This window comes from Oryctolagus cuniculus, chromosome 14, assembly GCF_964237555.1.
Source record: "Oryctolagus cuniculus chromosome 14, mOryCun1.1, whole genome shotgun sequence".
NCBI classification, from domain to species: domain Eukaryota; kingdom Metazoa; phylum Chordata; class Mammalia; order Lagomorpha; family Leporidae; genus Oryctolagus; species Oryctolagus cuniculus.
In genome coordinates, this window is record NC_091445.1 from 48039324 (window position 1) to 48063388 (window position 24065).

At 36.4% G+C, this 24065-nt stretch overlaps 1 protein-coding gene across 8 annotated transcripts in view; it reads right to left on the reverse strand.

Annotated features, from left to right (window-relative positions):
• The window catches only part of CDH18 (cadherin 18), a 966744-nt gene that overhangs the window by 112583 nt on the left and 830096 nt on the right, over positions 1-24065 (reverse strand). For all 8 annotated transcript variants that reach the window (XM_070056895.1, XM_051853855.2, XM_051853858.2 and 5 more), the window contains one exon: positions 13467-13634. In XM_070056895.1, coding sequence (XP_069912996.1) covers positions 13467-13634 — 168 coding nt within the window. The remainder of the gene's footprint in view (positions 1-13466; positions 13635-24065) is intronic.

A 24065-nucleotide genomic window follows, 5' to 3' on the forward strand; every position in this document is an offset into this window, starting at 1 on the left:
TGCTGAGGCTGCAACACTTGCGGAACTGCAAAGTCCCTCCTGACCCTATCCTACAAAACCCTCTCGGCCTGTGGGGGAGCATCTTTGGCACCTGTGACTCATGACCCCTCACAGATTTATTCTCTAATAAATCTGTCCCAGCTGTGGAGTTGCCTCTCTCTGTTTCTGATTCTTTTGCAACCACGTTTTTTCTAACACTACCCCAATCAATCTATAGATTCCATGGAATCCTTATTAGAATACCAGTGTCACTCTTCATATAAATAGAAAAAACAATCATGCCATTCATATGGAACCATATGATGCCAAATGACCCCAGCAATCTTGATAAAATAGAATGAAGTGGAGTCATTATTACACTACTTAACTTAAAAACACACTACAAACTTCCAGTAACTAAAACAGTATGGTGTTGGCATTTAACAGACAAATGGAACAGAATACAATTTATAAATAAACTCACACACTCATAACCAAATGATTTTTGACAAAGGACTCAAGAACACAAAACTGAGAAAAGGCTAGCCTATTGACTGTCTATTCAGTAAATTATGCTGTAAAAACACTCATCTCTTAAAAGTTAAAATTTCAATTCAAAATCCATTGAAGACTTAAATGTAAGCCCCCAAATTATGAAATTACTAGAAAAAATATAGGAGAAATGCTTAAAGATGTTGGCTTATATGACACATTTTGAAAATGGCAACAGACACAGGGAAGAAAAGCAGAAATAGATCAATGGAATTACATCAAGCTAAAAATCTTCTCTAAAGCAAAGGAAATAATCAAAAGAATAAATAGACAACCTATAGCAATGAGGAAAATGTATGCAATCTACACATCTGGCAAAGGGCTAATATATAGAATTTATAAGGAATTTAACCCAAAAGCAAAAATTCACCAAATAATTCAATTAATAACAGAATAGACATATCTCAAGAGAAGACATAAAACTGACCAAAAAGTATGTTGAAAATGCTTATCATTAATGATTAAGAACATACAATCAAAATCAATAGGTGGTCGGCATTGTGGTGCATTGGAATGAGCCACTGACTGGAACTCCTGAACCCTATGTCAGAGACCTAAATTATGTCCCCGTTGTTTCACTTCTGATCCAGCTCCCTAGAAACGAGCCTGGGAGGCAGCAGATTTTGATTTAGGTATTTCAGTTGCAACTGTCCTTGTAGGAGACCCAGCTGTAGTTACTGGACTACAGCTTGGACTAGGCTCACTCTGATTTGGGGAGAAATTATAACTGGAATTCCAGTGCATTGTTTGTGAGAAAATAGTAAGGATATTGTGGGAAATAGTATAGTGATTCCTTAAGAAATTAAACAGAATTTTATATGATCCAACAATCCCATTGCTGGGCATACATCTAAGGCACTGAACATGAGATCTCAAAGAGATACTGTTCATGATAGCCAAAGATGGATTCACCACACATGCCCAGCAGTACATGAATGAATAGATAAAATGTACTGTAAACATGAAATATAATAACATTAAGAAGGAATTAAATTCTGATATATGTTGCAACATGGATTAATCTTAAACATTCTGTTAAGTGAAGTAAGCCAGACTCAAAAAGACACATATTCACACTGTATGAATCCAGTTATATAAAATACCAAAAACAGTCAATTTCATAAAAATAAGTTGTTGCCAGAGATGGGGGGTTGGGTGGGAGAAGGAAGAACTGGTGCAAATGAGTAGATGGTTTCAATTTTCACGATGAAAACTGTAGATGGATGGTAGTGGTGGTTGCACAACAGTGTGAACATACAAAATATCACTGAATTATAAACGTTAAAAATGGCTAAAATATTAAATCACACACAGAGACAAGATAAAGTCAAGATATTAACAATTACTACTTGAACATTTCTTTAGAATTGGGAAATTCAGGAGAGATACCATGAATATGGGGAATTCATGATAATTAGTATTGATCCTGCAAAGGAGTTTACTATTACTACAAAAATGTAATTTTCTTCAAAATGTTAGAAATGATCTGTTTTTCTGTATACAACACATAGAATTTCTGAGATATGTGGTACAAGGTGTAAACTTATACTTTAGGTACCAACTTATTTGTAATTTGCTAATAAAATCCTTTTTCCTAATTCAAATATATGTGTATATTTGCTAAGATATATTCTAATTCACTGGCACATTTTTTTTCTTTTACTGTTTTCAGTGGTGCTAGATTCATTAATTTAATCTCAGGACTGTATCATTTTACTCCAAAATAATACATAGGTCTCACTACTTTATACTTTTGTTTCTGGAAGTGCCATACTTTTATAAACATATGCGATCCTTTTCACATAAGTTCTTAGACTGCGTAATGCAATGCTAGTGATTAGTGAAGTTCCTTTAGTAAAGGAAGGCTTGGTGAGAAGAATAAAAGGCCATGTGGTTCACCAAAGCTTGTCTCTTTCAATATACTCTTTCCCCAGGACAGTATTGGCTCTAATTGCTTTTTAAAAAGACCTGTGCTTTTGCTTCAGTAGCTTTTCCAGGTGAGCTAAAAAGTCATTCCCTAAGATTAACCCGGAATCCCAGCCTACAAAAGCTGCCTATTACAATTATTCAGACTGTTTCATATTTTCCTTACACAAATGGTAGTTTGTGGAAGTGAAAATCCAATATGTGTGTTCATAGAAGCTTCTCAGGGAAGATGAATTGACATGGAAGTGGTTCAGCTGTGAGGTCTGACTTACCCAGTTTGTCCTTTCAAATACTTTCAAATATTCTCTTTCAATCATTTTATATGGATAGTTTATGCTGGGCATGATATAAATATATATATATATATACATATAATTTTAATAGATATTTGCATATAAATGTTAAATAGATATTTGCATATATACATGATCATGAATCTTCCTACATTTAAGAAACACACTGAATATTGATGATTAAGCATTTCATCAGACAAGCAATGTTTTTAATCCAAAAATATGATAAATGTGAATACTGCAATTACTTGAATGCCACACTTGCAAATGGCAATTGTATTACATCAAACTTATCATTGTTCTCTAGAATCTCTAGAATAATACTTTTACAGTTTTTAACCTATTCCATTCTGTTACTATGAGTCAACATGCAATATCATATGACTGATTTTGCTGTTATAAGGTTTTTATTCAAAGTATTGGTAGAGTGAGCCACTTTTTTAAAATATTCTCTCACTTTTCATCATAAAAATGACTCATAAATGCTGGAAGGACTTCTATAAATATCTAATTTGTAAATGTACTTATATATCTCTTTAGAAAGCAGAGTGACAGAGACACACACATAAACAGAGATCCCATCTACTGAATCACGTTCTAATCCCGAAACAGCTGTGGCTGTGCCATGTTGAAACTGGGAGGCAGCAGCTCAATCCAGGAGTCCCATTTGGGTGACAGGGACACAATCGCTGCTTCACTGCTGTGTCCCTTCAGGTCTGCATTAGCAGGAAGCAGGATTCAATATCCAAAGAGAAGTGTTCAATCCAGATTTTCCAGTGATCACAAGACATGGACATCTTAACTACTGGATTAAATTCTCACCCTTATAAAATATAATTATAAGTTAGTGTTACTTTTTATCGTACTGTGTGGAATTATAAATTGATTTATAAAAACAAACTGGTAACAGTCAGTATTTTCTAACAAAAGTTAACTCTGTGACCATAAACATATATGCACATATAAAATAGTAAGTAAAAAAGAATTAATCTATAACATAGCCATGGAATGCAATCAAATAAAAAGATTTACATATTATGAATGGCAAACTTCTAGACAGACAACCTCAAATTATTTCAAAACATCCAATTTTATAACCATTAGATGTAACAGTGTTATTTATTTATAGCTATGACTTTGTCATAGGAACATATGCTATAAATATACATGCCTTATTTAATAAATATATAGCTAAATAATTTTATTATATTTATTTCAAAAAATAAGTCTAAAGAGATTAAACATTTGTCTTCCTGATAACTGAATAAAATATTTATACTATTGCCCACTGTCGATTTTATAACTAATTTGAATATTTCAGTTTTATTTCAAAGTTCATAGTTTAGTCAATCAGAATGTCAAGTTGATTTAATATATGTCTAATTAAATTCCATGAACTTTCAAGTTAGACTTAAGTGGGATGAACTTTCCAATATGGCTCTGATGGAGTGGAATATGTAACAATCTCAGAGACTATTACTATTAAAGCTGTATGATATACATAAAGTTACTGCTTCAAGCCACTGGAAAAATGAACATAGGAAGGCTTGGATGAGGTATGATTTTTGAAAGAAAGGAAGCAATATGCAGTAATATTTCTTTTGATTTATTTTTTTGAAAGGCATGAAAAAGATAGAGATGGAGAGAGACAAGGAGACATCTCCTGTTAGTTGATTTTGTCTGCAAATGTCCACAACACTTAGAGCTGGATCAGATCAGAGCCAGGTGCCCAGACTCAATTTAAGTCTCCTGATAGGGTGATAAGAACCCAAGTACTTGAACTACTACCTGTTTTATTTGTGTTTGAAAGGCAGAGAGACACACACAGAGACAGACACTGTGGATTTCATATCCACAGTGATTGAGGGTATTTTTAAAGACAGTGCTAGAGGAAAGAGTCTAAGCAGAAAATATGTCGCTTGTGAAGACAGTGTGAATTCAGAGTTGGCAACAGTAGTAGAAAATACAGAGTAAAGATTCAAAGAAGAATTTTAAGAGAAATGAGGCCAAATATCTGAATGCAGTTTTTCTTGTGATTATGGGTAACAGAAGCTACATTCACACATGTGGAGCCTATGCAATCCATAGAAAGAGAAGATAGAAGGCCAAAAATCTAAATGATTTCGACATGAAGTACTGGGAAATTTGAAAATTTTCAACTTTGGGACCTCAGTGGAGAGTAGAGAAAATATTCCCAGGAGGAAGAGCTACCTCCCAGGACTAAGTGCAGAGGTTAGATTAACAAAATCCAATCAGTTTAGATAACTCACACTCCTTATATCTGCATGCAAACTACTCAGTCCTTCTTGAAGGCAGATAATGTAATCACATGTTTTGATGATTGTTTATGTGCTATATTCAATCGGTAACTCCAAATGGGAAATGGACAAAATAAAGAAGGAAATAATCAACATTATAGTTACTGTTCTTCTTATTATTGATATTTTAGCTATTAGACAAAGGTTATACTATTTCAAACTATCCCTGTTTGCAGATGGCATGATTCTATATGTAGGGGAATGAAAAGACTCCACTAAGAGACTCTTGGAACTCATAAAAAGTTTGGTAAAGTGGCAGGATATAAAATTAACACACAAAAATCAATAACTTTTATGTATACAGACAATGCCATGGCTGAGATATAAGTTCTTTTTTTTTTTTTTTTTTCTTTTTGACAGGCAAAGTGGATAGTGAGAGAGACAGAGAAAAAGGTCTTCCTTTTGCCGTTGGTTCACCCTCTAATGACCGCCGCGGCCGGAGCGCTGCGGCCGGTGCACTGCGCTGATCCGAAGCCAGGAGCCAGGTGCTTCTCCTGGTCTCCCATGTGGCTGCAGGCCCAAGGACCTGGGCCATCCTCCACTGCACTCCCGGGCCATAGCAGAGAGCTGGCCTGGAAGAGGGGCAACCGGGACAGAATCCTGCGCCCCGACCAGGACTAGAACCTGGTGTGCCTGCGCCACAAGGCGGAGGATTAGCCTATTCTATTGAGCCACGGCGCCGGCCAAGATATAACTTCTAAGATCAATCCTGTTCACAATAGGTACAAAAAAAACAAAGTACCTCGGAATAAATTAAACCAAGGAGGTCAAAGTTTTCTATGATGAAAATTACAAAACATTAAAGAAATAGAAGAATACACAAAAAAAAATGGAAAAACCTTCCTTGTTCATGGTTTGGAATAATTAATATAATCAAAATGCCCATACTTCCAAAAGCAATTTAGAGACTCAATGTGATCATAATCAAAATATGAATAATATTCTTCTCAGATATAGCAAAAACAGTGCTAAAATTTGTCTGGAAACACAAGAGATCTGAATAGCTAAAGCAATTTTATAAAAGCTAGAGTCATCAAAATTCCAAATTTCAAGATATATTACAAGGCAATTATAATCAAAATATCCTGGTGTGGCAAAAAAAAATAGACATTTATGCCAATAGAACAGAATAAAAATTCGAGAAATCAACCCACATATCTATAACCAGCTTATCTTTGACAAAAACACAAACAAACAAACAAACCGGAAATCAATCCCTGGAGCAAGGACAGTCTTTTTAACAAATTGTGCTGGGAAAACTGGCTCTCCATCTGAAGAAGTGTAAAGCAAGATCCTTACCTTACACTTTGCACAAAAATCCACTCAAAATAGATTAAGGACCTAAATCTGTAACACAATTCAATCAAATAACTGGAGAAACTGCAAGACATTGGAAAATCAAAAACTTATTGTAGAAGACACCAGAAGCACAGGCAATCAAGCCAAAATTGACAATGGGATTACATAAAATTGAGAAGTTTCTACACTACATAAGAAACACTCAGCAAAATGAAGAAGCAACCAACAGAATACAAGAAAATATTCACAAATTATGAAATTTATAAAGGGTTAATATCCAGAATCTATAAAGAACTCAAGAGGCCCAACAACAACAAAACAAACAATACAGATAAGAAATGGACAAAGGACTTGAACACTCATTTTTCAAAAGAGGAAATTCAATGGCCAATGGACATAAGAAAAAATGCTCAGGATCGACAGCTGTCAGGGAAATGCAAATCAAAACAACAATGAAGTTTCAACTCATTCCAGTAAAAATGGCTTTCCTACAGAAACAACAACAACAAAAAAATAAATGCTGGCAAAGACGTGGGTTAAAGGTACCCTAATCCACTGTTGGTGGGAATGTAATCTGGTACCGTCATTATGGAAGACAGTATGGAGATACCTCTGAGTCTGAATATAGATCTATCATCTGACTCAGCCATTCCACTCCTGGGAATCTATCCAAATGAAATGAAATCAGCATATGAAAGAGTAATGGACACCTCTGTGTTCATTACATTTCAATTCACAATAGCTAAGACATTGAACCAAACCAGATGCCCATCAACTGTGGTTAAAGAAAAAACAAAACCCTGTCTTTTGCAATAAAACAGATGCAGCTAGAAACCATTATACTTAGTGAAATAAGTCAATTCCAAAAAGACAAGTACCCTGTGTTTTCCTTGATCTGTGGTAACTAATAGAGTGCCTAAAAGGTAATGTATAGGAGTGAAACTGACATTTTGAGATTCGAAGATTGTAACAGCCCTTGTCTGTACTGTTGAGGATCAGTGTTGTTTCCTTTATATTATTTGTTGAACTCTTTATTTAGTGTAGGGTTAATCTTAAGAGTAAGTAGACTAAAAATAGATCTTCATAAAAATTAAGGGTGGGTCTAGGAGAGGGAGGAGGTTGAATGTTGAGAGCATGGGCAGGAAGGATGGCTACGTATCACATAGTATCACTCTGCTCCTGAATTTGTATATATAAAACACAGGAAATTTATATACCTTAAATAAAGTTTTTAAAAAAAATAAATTTAAAAAGTTTTAAAATAAAAAAGTTATTAGGAGGTAGACTCGGGCCCAGGGTTTAAGATGCCGCTTGGGACACCTGCATCCATATTGAAGTGCTGGGGTTGAAGTCCTGGTTCTTCTGTGGATTCCTGCTCCCTGCTAATGTGTGCCCTGGGAGGCAGCAGGTGGTAGCTCAGGAACTTGGGTCTCTGAAAGCCATGTGGAAACCAAGACTGAGTTCCAGGTTCCTGGCTTCTTCGTTGTTGTGACATCTAGAGAGTGAACTAGAGAATGAAAGATCAGTCTCACTTGTACTCACTCGCTCGCTCACCCTCTTTCAATTATCAAGTGCTTAAAATAAAAAAAAAAGAAAATCTATTAAGGGTAGGTGTTTGGGCAAATCGTTGCCCACATCCCATATTGTGTCTTGACTTGCTACCCAGCTCCATTCTCCATTCCATGTACCTCTAATGTGCACCCTGGAAGATAGCAGGTGATGGCTCCAGTAGTTGGGATCCTGCCACCTGCACAGGACACCTGAATTGAGTTCTTAACTCCTAGTTTCAGCCTGGCCTAGCCCCACCCATTAAAAGGCATTTGGGCAGCGAACCGTTAGAGTAAAGCTATTGTATTTCTGTGTGTCATAAAAAAAAAAGGAAAATTTATTTTAAAAATCACTTTAACTACATATGATTAATATGAAAGTAAATAAAAAAATCAGACAACAGAACAGAAACAAATAATCTGTGTTCCAGAAATTATGTAAAAGTTAAATAACTAAAAATTTCAGTGCTAAAATACAAATATAGTAGATATAACAGATGGAAATAACGAGATTAAACATAGCAGAAGAGTGGATTGTTGCATTGCAATAAAGATCAATAAAAATATTCAGGTGAAAGAAGAGTGACAAAAAATAACTAAATATAAAAAAGGAAAAATCAGACTGATGGTCCATAGTTGAAAGATCTCACAGGCATGCACTGGAGAACTAGGAGAAAAGAGATGAAAGCATGTGGTAGAAGAAAGACTTAAATAAATTACAGCCAAGAGTTTACACAAACAAAGAAAAAATAGCTCTAAAAATCTTTACAACATAAAACAGTTAAAAAAGGACAACATCACATCTATGCATGGCAGTTAACTTATGAAATCCAAACACAATATATTAAAAGAGAAAGATGCATTAAACCACAGTGCATTATAGTAAAGCATTAAAAAAGGTTGGTAGTTCATTTTTCAAGAGATATGGTAGTCAGCAAAGTACATCATTAATTATTGAAATAGGAAAAATATGTCAAACTAGAATTCTATTGTGAGTAAAAATAGCCTCTAAAAATGTAATTCATTGCCATCAGACCAGCGCAGAAAAAGGGGAAGGTGTATTTTCAGAAAATTTAATATTTCCGGCTGAGAAAAAAATATATTCTAGAAAGAAATAAAACAACAATGAAAATCAGCAAGCAACAAAGAGCATCAGAAAGATGCATTGATCTTTAAAATGAATGGTTACTATTTAATACAACAAAAAAGATAATTTCAAATAGGAATTAATATCAGAAATGACAAAAGTAGCAAAAAAAATCAAAGAGAACTTGGAATTAAACAGTTGTAAAGCTATTTCATTTAATTCAACTTAATATTTTATTATTTTTGTGATAGCATATTTTTAAAATTCACATTATAGTCAAAGACTTAATTAGCAGCTAAATATAGAGTTCAACAAATAAAAAGTAAAAGATCACCGTGGACAGGAACATTGACAAAGATCATAAACAATCATCAAATGAAGAGATGTTTAACTCCACTCATATAAAGTAAATGTTAAAACAGTCATGAAACCATCAAAACTATAGCATATAATTCTTAATTTGACAAGAATTTAAAACAGTTTTGATAAAATACTGAATTTGCAACAAAACTGATATACACAGGCATTTCTCTGATTTTGTTTTTCAATTTGATTTTTTTACTTTAGCTTTCACTTATAAGATAGAATATGCGATATTTGTCTGTCTGGGTCCAGCTTATTTCACTCAACATGGTGTCCTCCAACTCTAACCATTTTGATGCAAATGATAGGATTTCAAATGATTTAAAGTAAAATGAAATGAATTGTAATATCCAAGGAAACTAAGAAGAAAATAAGAGAAAATAAAACAAAATATTAAGGGAGAAAAAAGTGAATGAAATGAAACACATAAAAAATTCAAGAACATTAAGTGGAAAAACAAATAAAAATGAAACAAATCACAAGATGGCATACATAAACAGAAATCTATAGTGAAATTTTAAGTAATATATCATAAAGTAGCATGTCTCATTGCAATATATGTATATATACATATTATATGGACTAAGTAATAAAAATAACTTAAAATGTATTATAATTTGTAAAATGATTTAAAAATTTATTTGTATTTTAACACTCAATATAATGTGAACTCATCTATGATACATAATTTCCTTTATAACATTCTTTCTTCATAAAGCCACACGAATGAACCCAGGTCAAATAATCTTATCTGTACCATGAACATTTTAAATTGGTTTTTATTTAACCAGGCACTTGACTTGAATGTCTTTTAATAATGGTCTTTTTGGAAATGGTAGTTAGATAGAATAATTCAACTCACTGACTCATTCATTTAATAATCATTCATCAAGTGCTGGGCACTGGCCTGAACACCTAGTGTTACAAAAGCCAATGAAACATCATTCTTAGAGGCCCTTGTAATAGAGGAAAGGCACACCTCCAAAAATAAGATGAATGTGCAAAAGTATTACAAAACAGAAAAAAAGTTGATGGATGCTTGGCCAAATATGCAACAGAAATTTCAGAGACACCTACAACAGGGTGTTAAAGTCGAGTCATTGCACTTTAAGAAAGCAGGTATAGGAGCCGGAAGAAGCTCCTGGCTCCTATATTCCAATAGGCTTGGCTCAGGCTTTTGTGGCCATTTGGGGAGTGAATGGATGGAGATGGAGGACCTCTCTGTCTCTCTCTGTCTCTGTGGTAATTCTACCTCTCAAATAAATAAATAAAATCTTATGAAAAAGAAAGTAGGTAAAAAGTCTTATTAAATGTATAAAATAGTATTGGAATCAACACTGGGTATAGCAGTGAAGTCACTGTTTGACCTGGATTGAGTTCCTGGCTCCGGGCTTCAGGCCAGCCCAGTCCTGGCTGTTGAGGTATTTGATGAATGAATAGGCAGATAGATAGGAGTGCTCTCTCTGTTTCTCTCTCTCTCTCTCTCTCTCTGCCGTTCAAATAAATAAATATTTTTCAAAGAATATGCAGTATTCCACTATGTCTAGGGCAGATGTGTATGTAGAATTATATTAAGAGATAAACCTTAGGGGCCAGCACCGTGGCGCAGCGGGTTAAAGCCCTGGCCTGAAGCGCCAGCACCCCATATGGGTGCCAGTTCTAGTTCTGGCTGCTCCTCTTCCAATCCAGCTCTATGGCCAGGGATCACAGTAGAAAATGGCCCAAATCCTTGGGCCTCTGCACCTGTGTGGGAGACCTGGGAGAAGCTCCTGGCTCCTGGCTTTGGATCAGCACAGCTCCGGCCATTGCAGCCATCTGGGGAGTGAACCAGCAGATGGAAGACCTCTCTCTCTGCCTCTACCTCTCTCTGTAACTCTATCTTTCAAATAAATAAAATAAATCTTAAAAAAAAGAGAGATAAATCTTGAAAATACATTTCATGCTGACTTCTTGAAAGCCTTTTGGACATTATCATGCCATATTCTTTATTATAGTTGTTAAACATCTTCAGTAAAATGGACATAAGGGACAATCCTCTGTATGATTTTATGGCACCATAGATTATTCTATAAGATATGAAGCAAGGTATCTGCTAAATAAACACTGAAATACATTGAAATTGTATCCTTTACATTCTGAGGATGTCAAGAATATAATTTCCTTACAATCTCACAGGACTGAGGTGGCTCTCCTCCCTGAATTGGCTGATTTCTTATATTCTCTTGCTTCAAGGCTCATATTCTTCTCTGAAATTCTACCTTATCAGTAGTCCCCACTTATCCTCTGGGGTTATGTTCCATGACCCCTAGTGTATGCCTGAAACAACAGTCAGTGAGGAAACCTATAATTTACTATATTTTCTTTCCTAACTAACCACTTATCACCCACTGTGGCTGCAATTTTTGCAGTTAGAAGTGTGACAACAAAACTAGCATGGATTTCTTTTTCCTTTTTCACACTTTCAGGATGGAAGAGTTGTTCCTATTGCATGTCTTAGCAACCTTGGCACGTGACTTTTTCTTTCTATATGTTGAGAACTTCCACCTTTTCATTTAAAGAAAGTACTTTACAGATTCTCTCTGGAATAATGGATTGCTCCATTGCTATTCCTGTTCTTTGGAAACTTCACTAAATAAAATAAGGGTTACTTGAATACAAGCATCATGAAACCTCTACATTAGCTCTGAAACTAAGTCTGACTACTCAGTGATGAATGTGAAGATGTTGCATAAAGCAAGTATAAAGATGTTGTATATAAAGATATTCTGGGGGCCGGCACTGTGGTATAGTGGGTGAAGCTGACACCTGCAGTGCTAGCATTCCATGTGGACACCAGTTCAAGTTCCAACTGCTCCACTTCCAAGCCAGTTCTCTGCTATGGCCTGGGAAAGCAGTAGAAGATGGCTAAGCCCTGCACCTGTGTGGGAGACCTGAAAGAAGCTCCTGGCTCTTGGCTTTAAGTAGGTGCAGCTCCGGACATTGCAGCCAACTGGGAGTGAATTTGTGGATGGAAGACCTCTCTCTCTCTCTCTCTCTCTCTCTCTCTCTCTCTCTCTCCATCTTTCAAATAAATAAATAAATCTTTAAAAAATTAAAAATATTCTGTACAAATGGTGGGTCCTATCCTGGACAGGACAGAGTGAGAAGGCACAAGATTTCATTGCATTCCTCAGAATAGCACGCATTCTAAAAGTTATAAATTATCTATGTTTGAATTTTCTATTTAATATCTTCAGACAATGATTGGCAATAGGAAATTAAAATTGCAGAAAACAAAATGGCAAATGGGAGGATTACTTGATATTAGTGGCAACCTGCTTTTAGATGATGATGATGATGCGTATATGTGTATAGCATTAATTCATGACATAAAGGATTTTTAAATGCTTATTTTTAATGTCTATTTGTAAGAGAAACAGTGAGAAAGACAAAAAGACTTGCTAGTTGACTCCCCACATGCCTGAAACATCCAGGAATGGCCTAGGCCAAAACAAGGATCCAGGAATTCCATCTGGATTTTCTATTTTGGTGGCAGGGATCCAAGTACTTGAGCCATTATCCACTGCCTTCCAAGCATCCAATAGTGGGAAGTTGGATTGGAAACAGAGGTGTGGCTGGAAATCAGGCACTGTGATATAGGATGTATGCATCTCAAACTACAGTTTAAATGACTGAGCCACAATGTATGCCTCATCTGGAGAATTTTTAAAAGATATTTGTTTACAGAAAGTATATATGGGATAATTTTGCATGAGTGGAATGCCTATATCCAAATGTATCTTCAATATTTCCATGAATACTTTTGTAATACATAACTACTTCAGAAAATGCCAAAGTACATTATTGATACTGCTGCACTGCTTTAAATATGTAATTGTGATTACAACTGAAACTCATTCTTTTGACATTATATCGATTATGTCCCAGTCTAGGAGACAAGAAATGGAGTGATTTCTTTAGTCTCGCCTATGGGAAGGAGCTCACACAATACAGGAACAAAAAAGTCACATTTTAAAAGACATAACAATATCTATTCATCATTTCATTTTGTTTTACACAAGTGGATAGTGACAGCTTTAAATAATAAGGAAAAGGTACATACTCTGAGGAAACCGTGGTGGATTGTCATTGACGTCGGTCAGAGTGATGTTGACAGTAGTTGACCCTGAAAGCCCTCCAACTTGTCCAGCCATGTCTTTGGCTTGAATCACCACTGAGTAGTGTTCTCTGGCTTCTCTGTCCATGTTATGTAAGGCAGTTCTAATGACTCCTGTAATACATGTATTTTAAAAACTACTATGAGTTATAGATTAGATAATAATTTATTTTTCTAAGAGATTAATTTTTAAATAGACAACTTTTGAGAGATAGTCACCCTTTTGAGAAAAATAGTACCTTACACAATATTGACTCTCCAGTTAATTAATTATTTATTTCTTATTTTTATTGGAATCCCTTTTAAAGATTTTTAAGGTGAACAAATTTTATATATTTCACACATAGAAATTTAGGAACATAGTGATACTTTCCACCCTACCTTCCCTTCTGCCTACACTTCCACCCTTCCTCCCCTTGTTCTCTTATTCCCTCTCTGAATTTTTATAATGACTTACTTTCAGTTTACTTTATACTCACATGATTAACTCTACAATAAGTAAAGAGTTCAACAAATAGTAAGAAGGAAAAAAAAAAAAAAACTGTTCCTCAACAGTAGATACAAGGACTGTAACACATTGTTGAATCTCAAAATGTCAATTTTCTCCAATTGTTTATAATCATGTCACCCAAACCATTCTTTCAGTGGCAAACTGCCTTTCTTTTCTGTCTGCATTTCATGAGGAAAATGGTCTTTTGAGAGCAGTGCTGTTTCTCAAGCTTGTTCCTTCTTCAGAGGTGTTTGAACATTTTACAATTTGTAATTCTCAAGTGTCAGGTAAGATAGCCACATGGATTTGAGTAGAGGTCAGTTTTCCTCTTTACAAACAATTTCCATAACTTCCCATCAGCAAAGACCAAGTTGGATGTTGGAAGGTGCTGGAGGACAGTGAATATTTCAACAGAGATTGTAGACAGGAGGCATCTGAACATACATCAAGACAAATTCACTTTTTTTTAAAAAAAAAAAAAAAACAACTTTACGGCATATAGTTCTACAGACTTACTTCTAAGAGTACAGCCTAAAAACTTGTCATGGGACTCCAAACCCATTAAAATTGGTGGTATAAATGCCATCTTAATTGTTAGGACAATCACATTGAATGTTAAATGTTAAAGTCAACATACAGATAGGTTTAAGTGTAAAAGTGATCATATAAATAACATCAAGTATCTGGTAATAATAACAGAATTGAAAAGGAAGGTAAGTCCAATATGGGAAGCAGACCACACAGCAGACTCCTAGAATGACATTCGCTGTAAATAGCACTCTAACCTCAGAATCAACACTTAAGGCTTCCTTGTCTGGCTGAAAGGCCTGTGAGAGCATTTCAGGCATGGAAAGCCAAGACTCTGTGGCAAAAATATCCTACACAAAGAATCTCTGTGAGACCTCAGTGGAAAGAAAGGGCCATCAAAGAAGGAGGTACTTTTCTCTGAAGGGAGGAGAGAACATCCACGTTGCTTATGCCCATGTCCAAATACTGATGGAGTCTATGGTCACAAAAGGCTTCCCTAGCCTTGGCAGCACATGGCAAGAACCTCAGGTGATCACTGATGTCATAAATAAGAGTGTTAATTGTTAAAGGAACAACAGAAGTCACTGGGTACCTACTCCCCATGTAGGACATCCATCCTTTATGAGTTGTACTGCATCCCATGAGAATCGACTGCAAATCTTGTTCTCAAACTGTGCTCTATATGTTGTGTGTGTGGGGGGGTGCGAACTGTTGAAATCTGTGCTTAACATGGAGTTGGTACTCTGTATATAAAATCAAACTAAAGATGTACCAAAAGAGGAAGGGGATGGGAGAGGGAGAGGGAGGGGGGATGGGAGTTGGGGTGGGAGAGTGGGTATGGGGGAAAGAACCACTATATTTCTAAAGTTGTACCTATGAAAAATACATTCATTAAATAAAAACTTAAAAAAAACTTTAACAAGAACTAGGTGTAGTTCTATATGCAAAACAAAGAAAGTGATGAGTTTGATTCTAAAAATCACATGTAAAAAATCATATTCTTATCTCATACTGCCATAGAGGATACCTAATGAACTTTTTCATAAAACAGACTTGGATTTAATAAAGAGATGAAAAATGTTGTATACCAATTCATGATTGTGCATCTATAAACACCAGCTCCCATAAACATAAATTGATAATCTGTAAATAATCTAAAATTTAGAAATTAAAAATACACTTTCCAAAAGAACAAGTTTTTTCCAACCATATTCATGATGTTATAATATTATTATTTAGTTGACACATATTATAGGTAAATACATTCATGTACATTTACATTTCTATGATGGTACTTAAGAAAGATCATGGAAAATGTATATTTTGAAATATCTTCATGATCTTCAAAAGTTTATGCACCAAATAATTTACCTTTTAATCCTATTTTCATATACTTTTGAAGTATCCTCATATGTACATATATGTGTATAAATGTAGAAATATAAATGTGTGCATGGATATATACATATATATCTCTCTGACACACACATATATAATAGTCCAAACATCAGTCATTTAATAAACTTTTTTTTAATTTTAAGAAACACATTTGGATCATGCCACCTCTCAGAAAGACTCCATGACTTCACTCAAACTCACACTTGATTAGTCATTGGTGTGATTCATTCATTCACAGGAAGTTGTCAATTACAACTGCTAACTATGAAGTTCACGGAATGCTTTTACAGGCAATAAGTTGGAACAGGAGAGGAAGTAGAGTTTCATATTCAAGGTTAAAATGTAGCCTTTTAAAAGTGGAAAGGATTGGTCAATCAGTTGCTTTGAATTTGAGAAATCAAACCACGATGGCTGTTATTGAATTGATTGGCTTTGCAGTTACTTCAAGAGAACAGCCTCAGGCAGCAGGAAAAAAGTTCCCTAAAATTTCAAACACTGTGAACATATAATTGAAGATCAGGAAAACTTCCTGAAGCTAAACAGAAAAGAAAATTATTCTTATCAAAAGAAATTATAATATGATAATAAATGATTCATCTGATTCACGCATATGAAAAAGCCTCAAGCATCCTTGTTAAAAAGAACAATGTTTTATCCCATATGATAATTACTTAAGTAGGAATAGAATTGAAGTGGAAATTTACAAAGATTTATGAAAATATTTTGAGAGGATGTACATTTGATAGTATATGGAAAAACAGAGGCATTGCCTAAAATTATGAAGTATATAGAACTTTTCTCTGGTGGGGAGAATTATGGGATTTTTGTCAAGGATAACATCCTACAATAAAATCATATTTTACAAAACAGAAATCAGTGGTGGGCATTGTTTTGCAGAAATTGAACTACTGCTTGGGAAGCCCACATCCGCATCAGAATTCCTGGGTCTGAGTCCTACCTTGATCCCAGTCAAGCTTACTGCTAATGCACATGCTGCAAGGCAGCTGGTGATGGCTCAAATACTCGAGTCCTTGACGCTCATCTGAATTGAAGCTCCTGACTTTACCCTGGATCTGATCTGCTGTTGTAGGCATTTGGGGAATGAATCAGTGATAGAAGACTCTGATACTCACTCTCCCTTTCCCTCTCTCCCTCTCTCTTTTGCACTGTCATACTGCCATCAAACTAACTGAATAGATAAATGAGAAGCCAGAAAAATCTCTTATGTTACATTAAGACCTTCAATAATTTTATTGCAGTACCAGTTTTCCCTTCTTTTATAATGTAACTACTTCCTGAATAAAATGGGAAACACTTCCCAGCCACATTTGTTCCATGGTAAGAAAACATCATATCTGACAATGACACATACATGTAAGAGACAATTATCTCAGAATGCATTTAAACTCACAACTCTTGAAGACGGCTTAGTTGTGATTAGCAATGACTTCTCCTGAAGATATGTAACTGGGAGCTTCTCCATCAAATGTCATAGTAACCTGATGCCAATATCAGAACAGCCTTTCTAACACCTACTGCACGTGCATGTAAGTAGGGTGTTCTACAGCTCAGCTGATGGACCTTTCTCAACTTAAATCAAATTTATATTTCAGAGCAGCTTCAGGTCTATTCACAATAAAATCAAGAAAGAAAGTACAGAGAATTGTTTGTAACTGATGAGCCTACATTGACACATCACTATCACCCAAGCCTGGAATTCACATGAGGGTTCTCGTTTTGGTTTTACACATTTGAGACCTGCAAATGTATAATGCCACATATCCCCTTTATAGTTTTCAATACCTGTGCTGCCCTGGAAGCCCTCTCTTCTCCATTGATTCATCCCTCCCTTTCCCACAACCCGGGTAAACAACTAATCTTTCTTCTGTCTTCATAATTTTGCCTTTCCCAGCAAATCCTGAAATCACACTGCAATTAGCCATTCAGATTGGTTTCCTCCACTTAGTAGCACACAGTTCAACTTCCTGCATATTTTATTTGTAACTTTTAATTTCAGAATAGTTTTAAATTTACAAAACAAAGATTGTAGAATTATACAGAGTTCCCAACCCAGGTTCCTTTATTTCTAACAAATAATATTTGTCACAATCCAGAAATCACACCCAGCTTCCCTTATTTTTTCCCAAACTCCTTTTGTGCTCCCTACCTCTCTCACAAGCAACATTCTATGTTCATACTGATTTTCTTTAGCTCCCATTTATGAGGGAGAACACGTAGTATTTGTCTTTCTGTGTCTGATATTTTAATACTTTACTTAACATGATGTTCTCTAGTTCCATCTCTGTTGTTACAAATGGCAGAATTTCATTTTTATGGCTGAATAGGATTCTATTGTGTATATGTAAAATATTTTTATCCATAAATCTGATGGTGGATACCTTGGTTGTTTCCCTATTTCACTACTGTAAAAGTGTTGCATAAACATGGTAGAGCAGGTATCTCTTTGATAATGATTACTTGTCTTTTGGATGTATACCTAACAGTGAGATTACTGGGTCATAGGCAGTACAATTTTTGGTTTAAAAAAACCCCATACTTTTTGAATGAATATTTCTGTTTGTGTTAATATTCCATTATCTGGATATGCTAAAGACATTTTGATTACTTCCATGTTTTGGTGATTATAAACAAACTGCTGCAGACACCAATGCATGAGTTTTTTGCATGGATGCAAGTTTTCAGATCACCTGGATAAATATCAGGCACGATTGCTATATTTAGTTATGTTAAAACAGCCAAAATGTTTTCTAGAGTGGTTGTATAATTTTACATTCCTGTCAAAAACGAATGTGCTCCTGTTGTTCAACATCTGTGTCTGTTTTTTGTCTGCCAATGTTCTTGCTTTTGGCCATTCTTATATACGGTATATAAGTGCAGTGATATCTAATTGCTCTTTTCAAAAAATATTTATTATTCATTTTAAAGGCAGAATAATAGTGATGGAGGGGAGAGGGAGAGATACAGGGAGGTAGGAAGGTAGGGAAGTAGAGAGGGAGAGGGAGAGGGAGAGGGGGAGAGAGAGAGAGAGAGAGAGAGAGAGAGAGAGAGAGAGAAAATCTTCCTCTGTTCCCAGGTACATCGGCATGAAACTGGATTGGAAACAGAGTACCAGGACAAGAACTGTCACTCCAGAATGAAATGCCAGTTATCTCAAATGGCCATCTATCACCACAGTGTTTGTTCCTAATTGCTGTTTTAATTCAAATTTACCTAATAGTATATGATGATGAGCATCTGTTCATATGCTTATTTTAATCCATACATCTACTTTAGTGAGTCATTTGTTCAGGTCTTTCATCCCTTGTTTTTAAACCATGCTGTCCATTTCTTGTTTTTTATTGATTTTGACTAGTTCTTTGTATTATTTGGGTATAAATATGTATCAGGGTTTTCTAGAGAAAGAGAATCAATAATGTACCATATATACATCTACACATGTTGTGAACCTCAAAAAGTGCATGGAAAATGGAATTTACATGATAAGGGTTTTTTTGAAAAAAATTAAAATTCATTCACACAATGGGTGTTAAGGAAGGAAGAATGAAGGAAGGAAGGGAAGGAAGAAGAGAGGGAGGGAAAGAAGAAGGACATAAGGAGAGAGGATAGGAGAGAGGAAAGGAATATCACTGAATTCTTAGAACTGTATCTCTGGTATATATTTGAAGTAGGCAAGCATACAGGTTAAAATTGATTAGGTTTGTGAGCTGGAAACCACGCCCCTGTGTGACCTCACACCCTACCTGATACCTTCACCACGCCCCTGTGTGACCTCATGCCCCTACCTGGCCACACCTGGGTGCCCACCAGCCAATCAGGTTAATTAACCACTCCCCACTGGAAGAGGAGTAAAAGCCTGGGACATGGTGTGTCTTCCCCTTTGCTTCTTTGCCCTGGCCTCTTTCCAGGAGGGGGCTTGCTGTAGCCCCGTGCCTCCAGGACAGGTGGCCTTCGGGCCACCTGCCCTAGACTTCCTGGCCTAGATGCTCCTCCATATGGCTGGTTCCTGGTGCTCAGTATGAACCCAGATTTACCCCTCTCTCTTAGGTAAAGCTCTCACTCTCCTATGTATCTTTCTCACTAAATAAAAGCCTAAATGTACTATGCTGCCTTGTTTATTTATGCCAGTATTTAGAATTCTTCTCTAAATATTAGGCAAGAACCCTCTTGGGCTTATTAATATTGGGGATTTATTAATAACATATGATGATATCGTATGGCACCCCAAATTCTGGTAACATATGTGGCATCCCAGATGGCACTTCTGGGGCCACATTTTCATATATATTTTAGGGGGTCATTTCTGATATCATATTGACTGTTCCCTTTATATTAATATCACACTACCATGAAAAAATCAAGAATTATATGTGAAAACGATAAAGTCCTTAAGTTAAAAAAGAGTTCACGAAGACTGCATATTACGAAAAGGTAGAATTCTGGCTAATAATAAACTTAATCTTATGGGTACATCAAAAAAATGGAATTAAAATATAACGAAAATATTTCATGATCTTATTGAAGCCCTCCCATATGTATAGTTGGAGAAATTAACTCACATCATAGTGGAGGCTGAGAGGCCTACAATTAGCTGATTAGCCTGCTGGAAATCAAAGAAAGGTGATTGTGTAATTCAGTCCAAATCTGAATATAGTTTTATTTGGCCTCCTATCTGGATACCCCATGAGCGAATCAAACTTACTGGATCTTAGCCAAAAGGCCAAGTGATAACTCAGTCAAACTGACACATGACATTAACTATCACCTAGTCCTGTTCCACAGGTGTCACTGTCAGTCTGTGATTCGTCTTATCCTGCTGATGGTGTCTTGTGCACAGCCTAACTTTCTAATGAGCAAATCTGGCTTATTAACTTTGCCTGTGATGTTGTATCAAAAAGTCATCATCAGAGTCAGTGTTGAACCACATTGGGTGAAGCCGTTGCTTGCAGCGCTAGCATCCCATATTGAAGCACTGCTTTGAATCCTAGATGTTCCTCATCTAAATCAGCTCCCTGCTAATGCACCTTGGAAAGCAATGGAAGATGGTCCAAGTGCTTAGGCCCCTGCTATCCACAGTGGACACACAGACAGAATTCCTGGCTCCTGGCCTCAGCCAGGCCCAGCCCTGGCTAATGCAGCCATCCATATGGGTAGTGAACCAGTGGATGGAAGATGTCTTTCTCTACCTCTCAAATAAATAAATAAATCTTTAAAAAATGTCATTACCTGGGGCTGGTGCAGTGGAGCAGTGGGTTAATGCCCTGGCCTGAAGCGCTGGAATCCCATATGGGTGCTGGTTCGAGACCCGGCTGCTCTATTTCTGATCCAGCTCTCTTCTATGGCCTGGGAAAGTAGTAGAAGATGGCCCAAGTCCTTGGGCCCCTGCACCCACGTGGGAGACCAGAAAGAAGCTCCTGGCTCCTTGCTTCGGATCAGTGCAGCTCTGGCTGTTGCAGCCAATTGGGGAGTGAACCATCAGAAGGAAGACCTCTCTCTCTCTCTCTGCCTCTCCTCTCTCTGTGTAACTCTCAAATAAATAAATCTTTAAAACAAAGTCATTACCACACCCTAAATTTTTTCCTATGTTATAGAAGTTTTATAGCTTTAACTTTTACATTTAAGACTATGATAAATTTTGAGATAATTTTTGTGAAAGATGTAACATCTAGGTCTAGATTCATTTCTTCTCACTTGAACGTCAAATTCTTTATATTATCTGGGTTTGATGCCCAGTGCCCTTTTTGATCCAGAGGCCTGCTAATGAGGTGATGGCTCAATTAGTTCAGTCTCAGCAACCCGAGACCCTACTGAGTTCTCAGCTTCTGGCTTCACACTGGTCCAGCCCTAGATGTTGCATTTGTGGAGTACATTTTTCTGTCTCTGTCTCTGTATTTCTATCTCTCTGCATTTTAAATTACTTAATTAGTTAATTAAAAATCTACAGTTAAACTATATTTACATAGTCCAAGTAAGAAATGATGTTTTGTTGCTAGGTTTTTCTGCTATGAATCTATATATTTATGCTTCTAGTGATTATAGTATAACTTATTCTTGTCCTTGAAATTAATTAAATAAGGGTATACTGTGTGGTCTTTACATTTAGCAAATTATTGTTATTATTATTTTTACAGGCAGAGTGGACAGTGAGAGAGAGAGAGAGAGAGAGATAAAGGTCTTCCTTTTTTTGCCGTTGGTTCACCCTCCAATGGCCGCCTGCGCCTATCCGAAGGCAGGAGCCAGGAGCCAGGTGCTTATCCTGGTCTCCCCAGGGGTGCAGGGCCCAAGCACTTGGGCCATCCTCCACTGCACTCCCAGGCCACAGCAGAGAACTGGCCTGGAAGAGGGGCAAACGGGACAGAATCCGGCGCCCCGACTGGGACTAGAACCCGGTATGCCAGCGCCGCAAGGCGGAGGATTAGCCTAGTGAGCCGCGGCGCCGGCCCATTTAGCAAATTTTTAAAAAAAATATACACACCAGCTAAATTAATTACCATAATTACTGCTTTGTGCATCTGTTTAATAGCAAACAAAGCTCCTCTCTTTTCAATGCATGCCAGGTGAATTATTGTGACATTCTAAAGGTTTTTTGGATATGCTTCACTAGCAATATTTACTTCAAAAATTTTAACATGAATTATTGCCTCTTATTCTCTTGTGGTGCTGAGTTGTATCAACAGGATGTGGTTTCCTGTGTATCATTTTTCATTTGCTTGTTTCTTATTACTTTCCTGGTAAACAATTGTAGGTGCCCACTCACTGTACATTACCCACTGACTACTGCTTCCCAATCACCTTGATATGTAGCAGCTATAACTGGGAATTGCTCTCTGCTGAATACAGGTTCATAACATTAAAAATGCACCTATAGTTATAAACATTACATGCTGAGCCTCATTCATGGGTCTAACATATCTTTACTTTCCATGACTAATTATATTCATAAAGCAGATAATTCCAAAATGTTTCTTATATTTTTACTAAAAAAGATCTGAGATAGAAATATAGTACAGATTTGGTTCATTATGTAATAACACAGAAGAGTATAAAATAAAAATGCTAAACATGATAGAATATACAAGCCTGCATATTTAAAATTCCTACAAAATTCTTTAAAATACACACATATATTTATAAGAGGAACTGATAAGTTTTATTTCATGTCTAAGCTACACATGCATACTTTTGATCAGTTACTTAATTTTGTTCTTAATTTGTTCAGTTGCTCATTTCTTTATACAGTATTTAGTATGTTACAGAAAATGTACTACATTCACAAAGTTTCTGTAAGGGGACATTTAAGCCACTTGATAATACATCACATGAAGTGTACATGGGCATGCAAATTCAAGGACTTCCAACCTAAATTCACTGAAATAGAATCCAGGGCAGTGGGACCCAGTCATGAGTAATTTTTTTTTTTTTTTTGACAGGCAGGCAGAGTGGACAGTGAGAGAGAGAGACAGAGAGAAAGGTCTTCCTTTTGCCGTTGGTTCACCCTCCAATGGCTGCTGTGGCCAGCACACCACACTGATCCAAAGCCAGGAGGCAGGTGCTTCTCCTGGTCTCCCATGTGGGTACAGGGCCCAAGCACTTGGGCCATCCTCCACTGCACTCCCAGGCCATAGCAGAGAGCTGGCCTGGAAGAGGGGCAGCTGGGACAGAATCTGGTGCCCCGACCGGGACTAGAACCTGGTGTGCCGGCGCCGCAGGTGGAGGATTAGCCTACTGAGCCGCGGCGCCGGCAGGCGTGAGTAATCTTAACAAGCTCCTCCAGTGATTTTCATGAATGAAAAGATTTGAGATGTTTACATAAAGTCTGTGACACATGTTGGTTGACCTCCAGGTGCTCATAGTTCATTGTGCTATCTATCTATTTCAAATAATAAGCATGAATACTGAGATATTTGGGTATACTTAGAAGTTCCATTAACCAATTTCAAACTGATGAAATCATATGTCTTGGCAGTAATTCTTCTCTCCAAATGACTTATTGTCATGACGTAGGCATCTAGAAAATTCATTGTTAGCTATTCAACTGCTATTTAAGTATTCCAACATTTAATAGATATATGCCATATACAGTCAGCTGCAAATTCTGACTATTCTCCAAC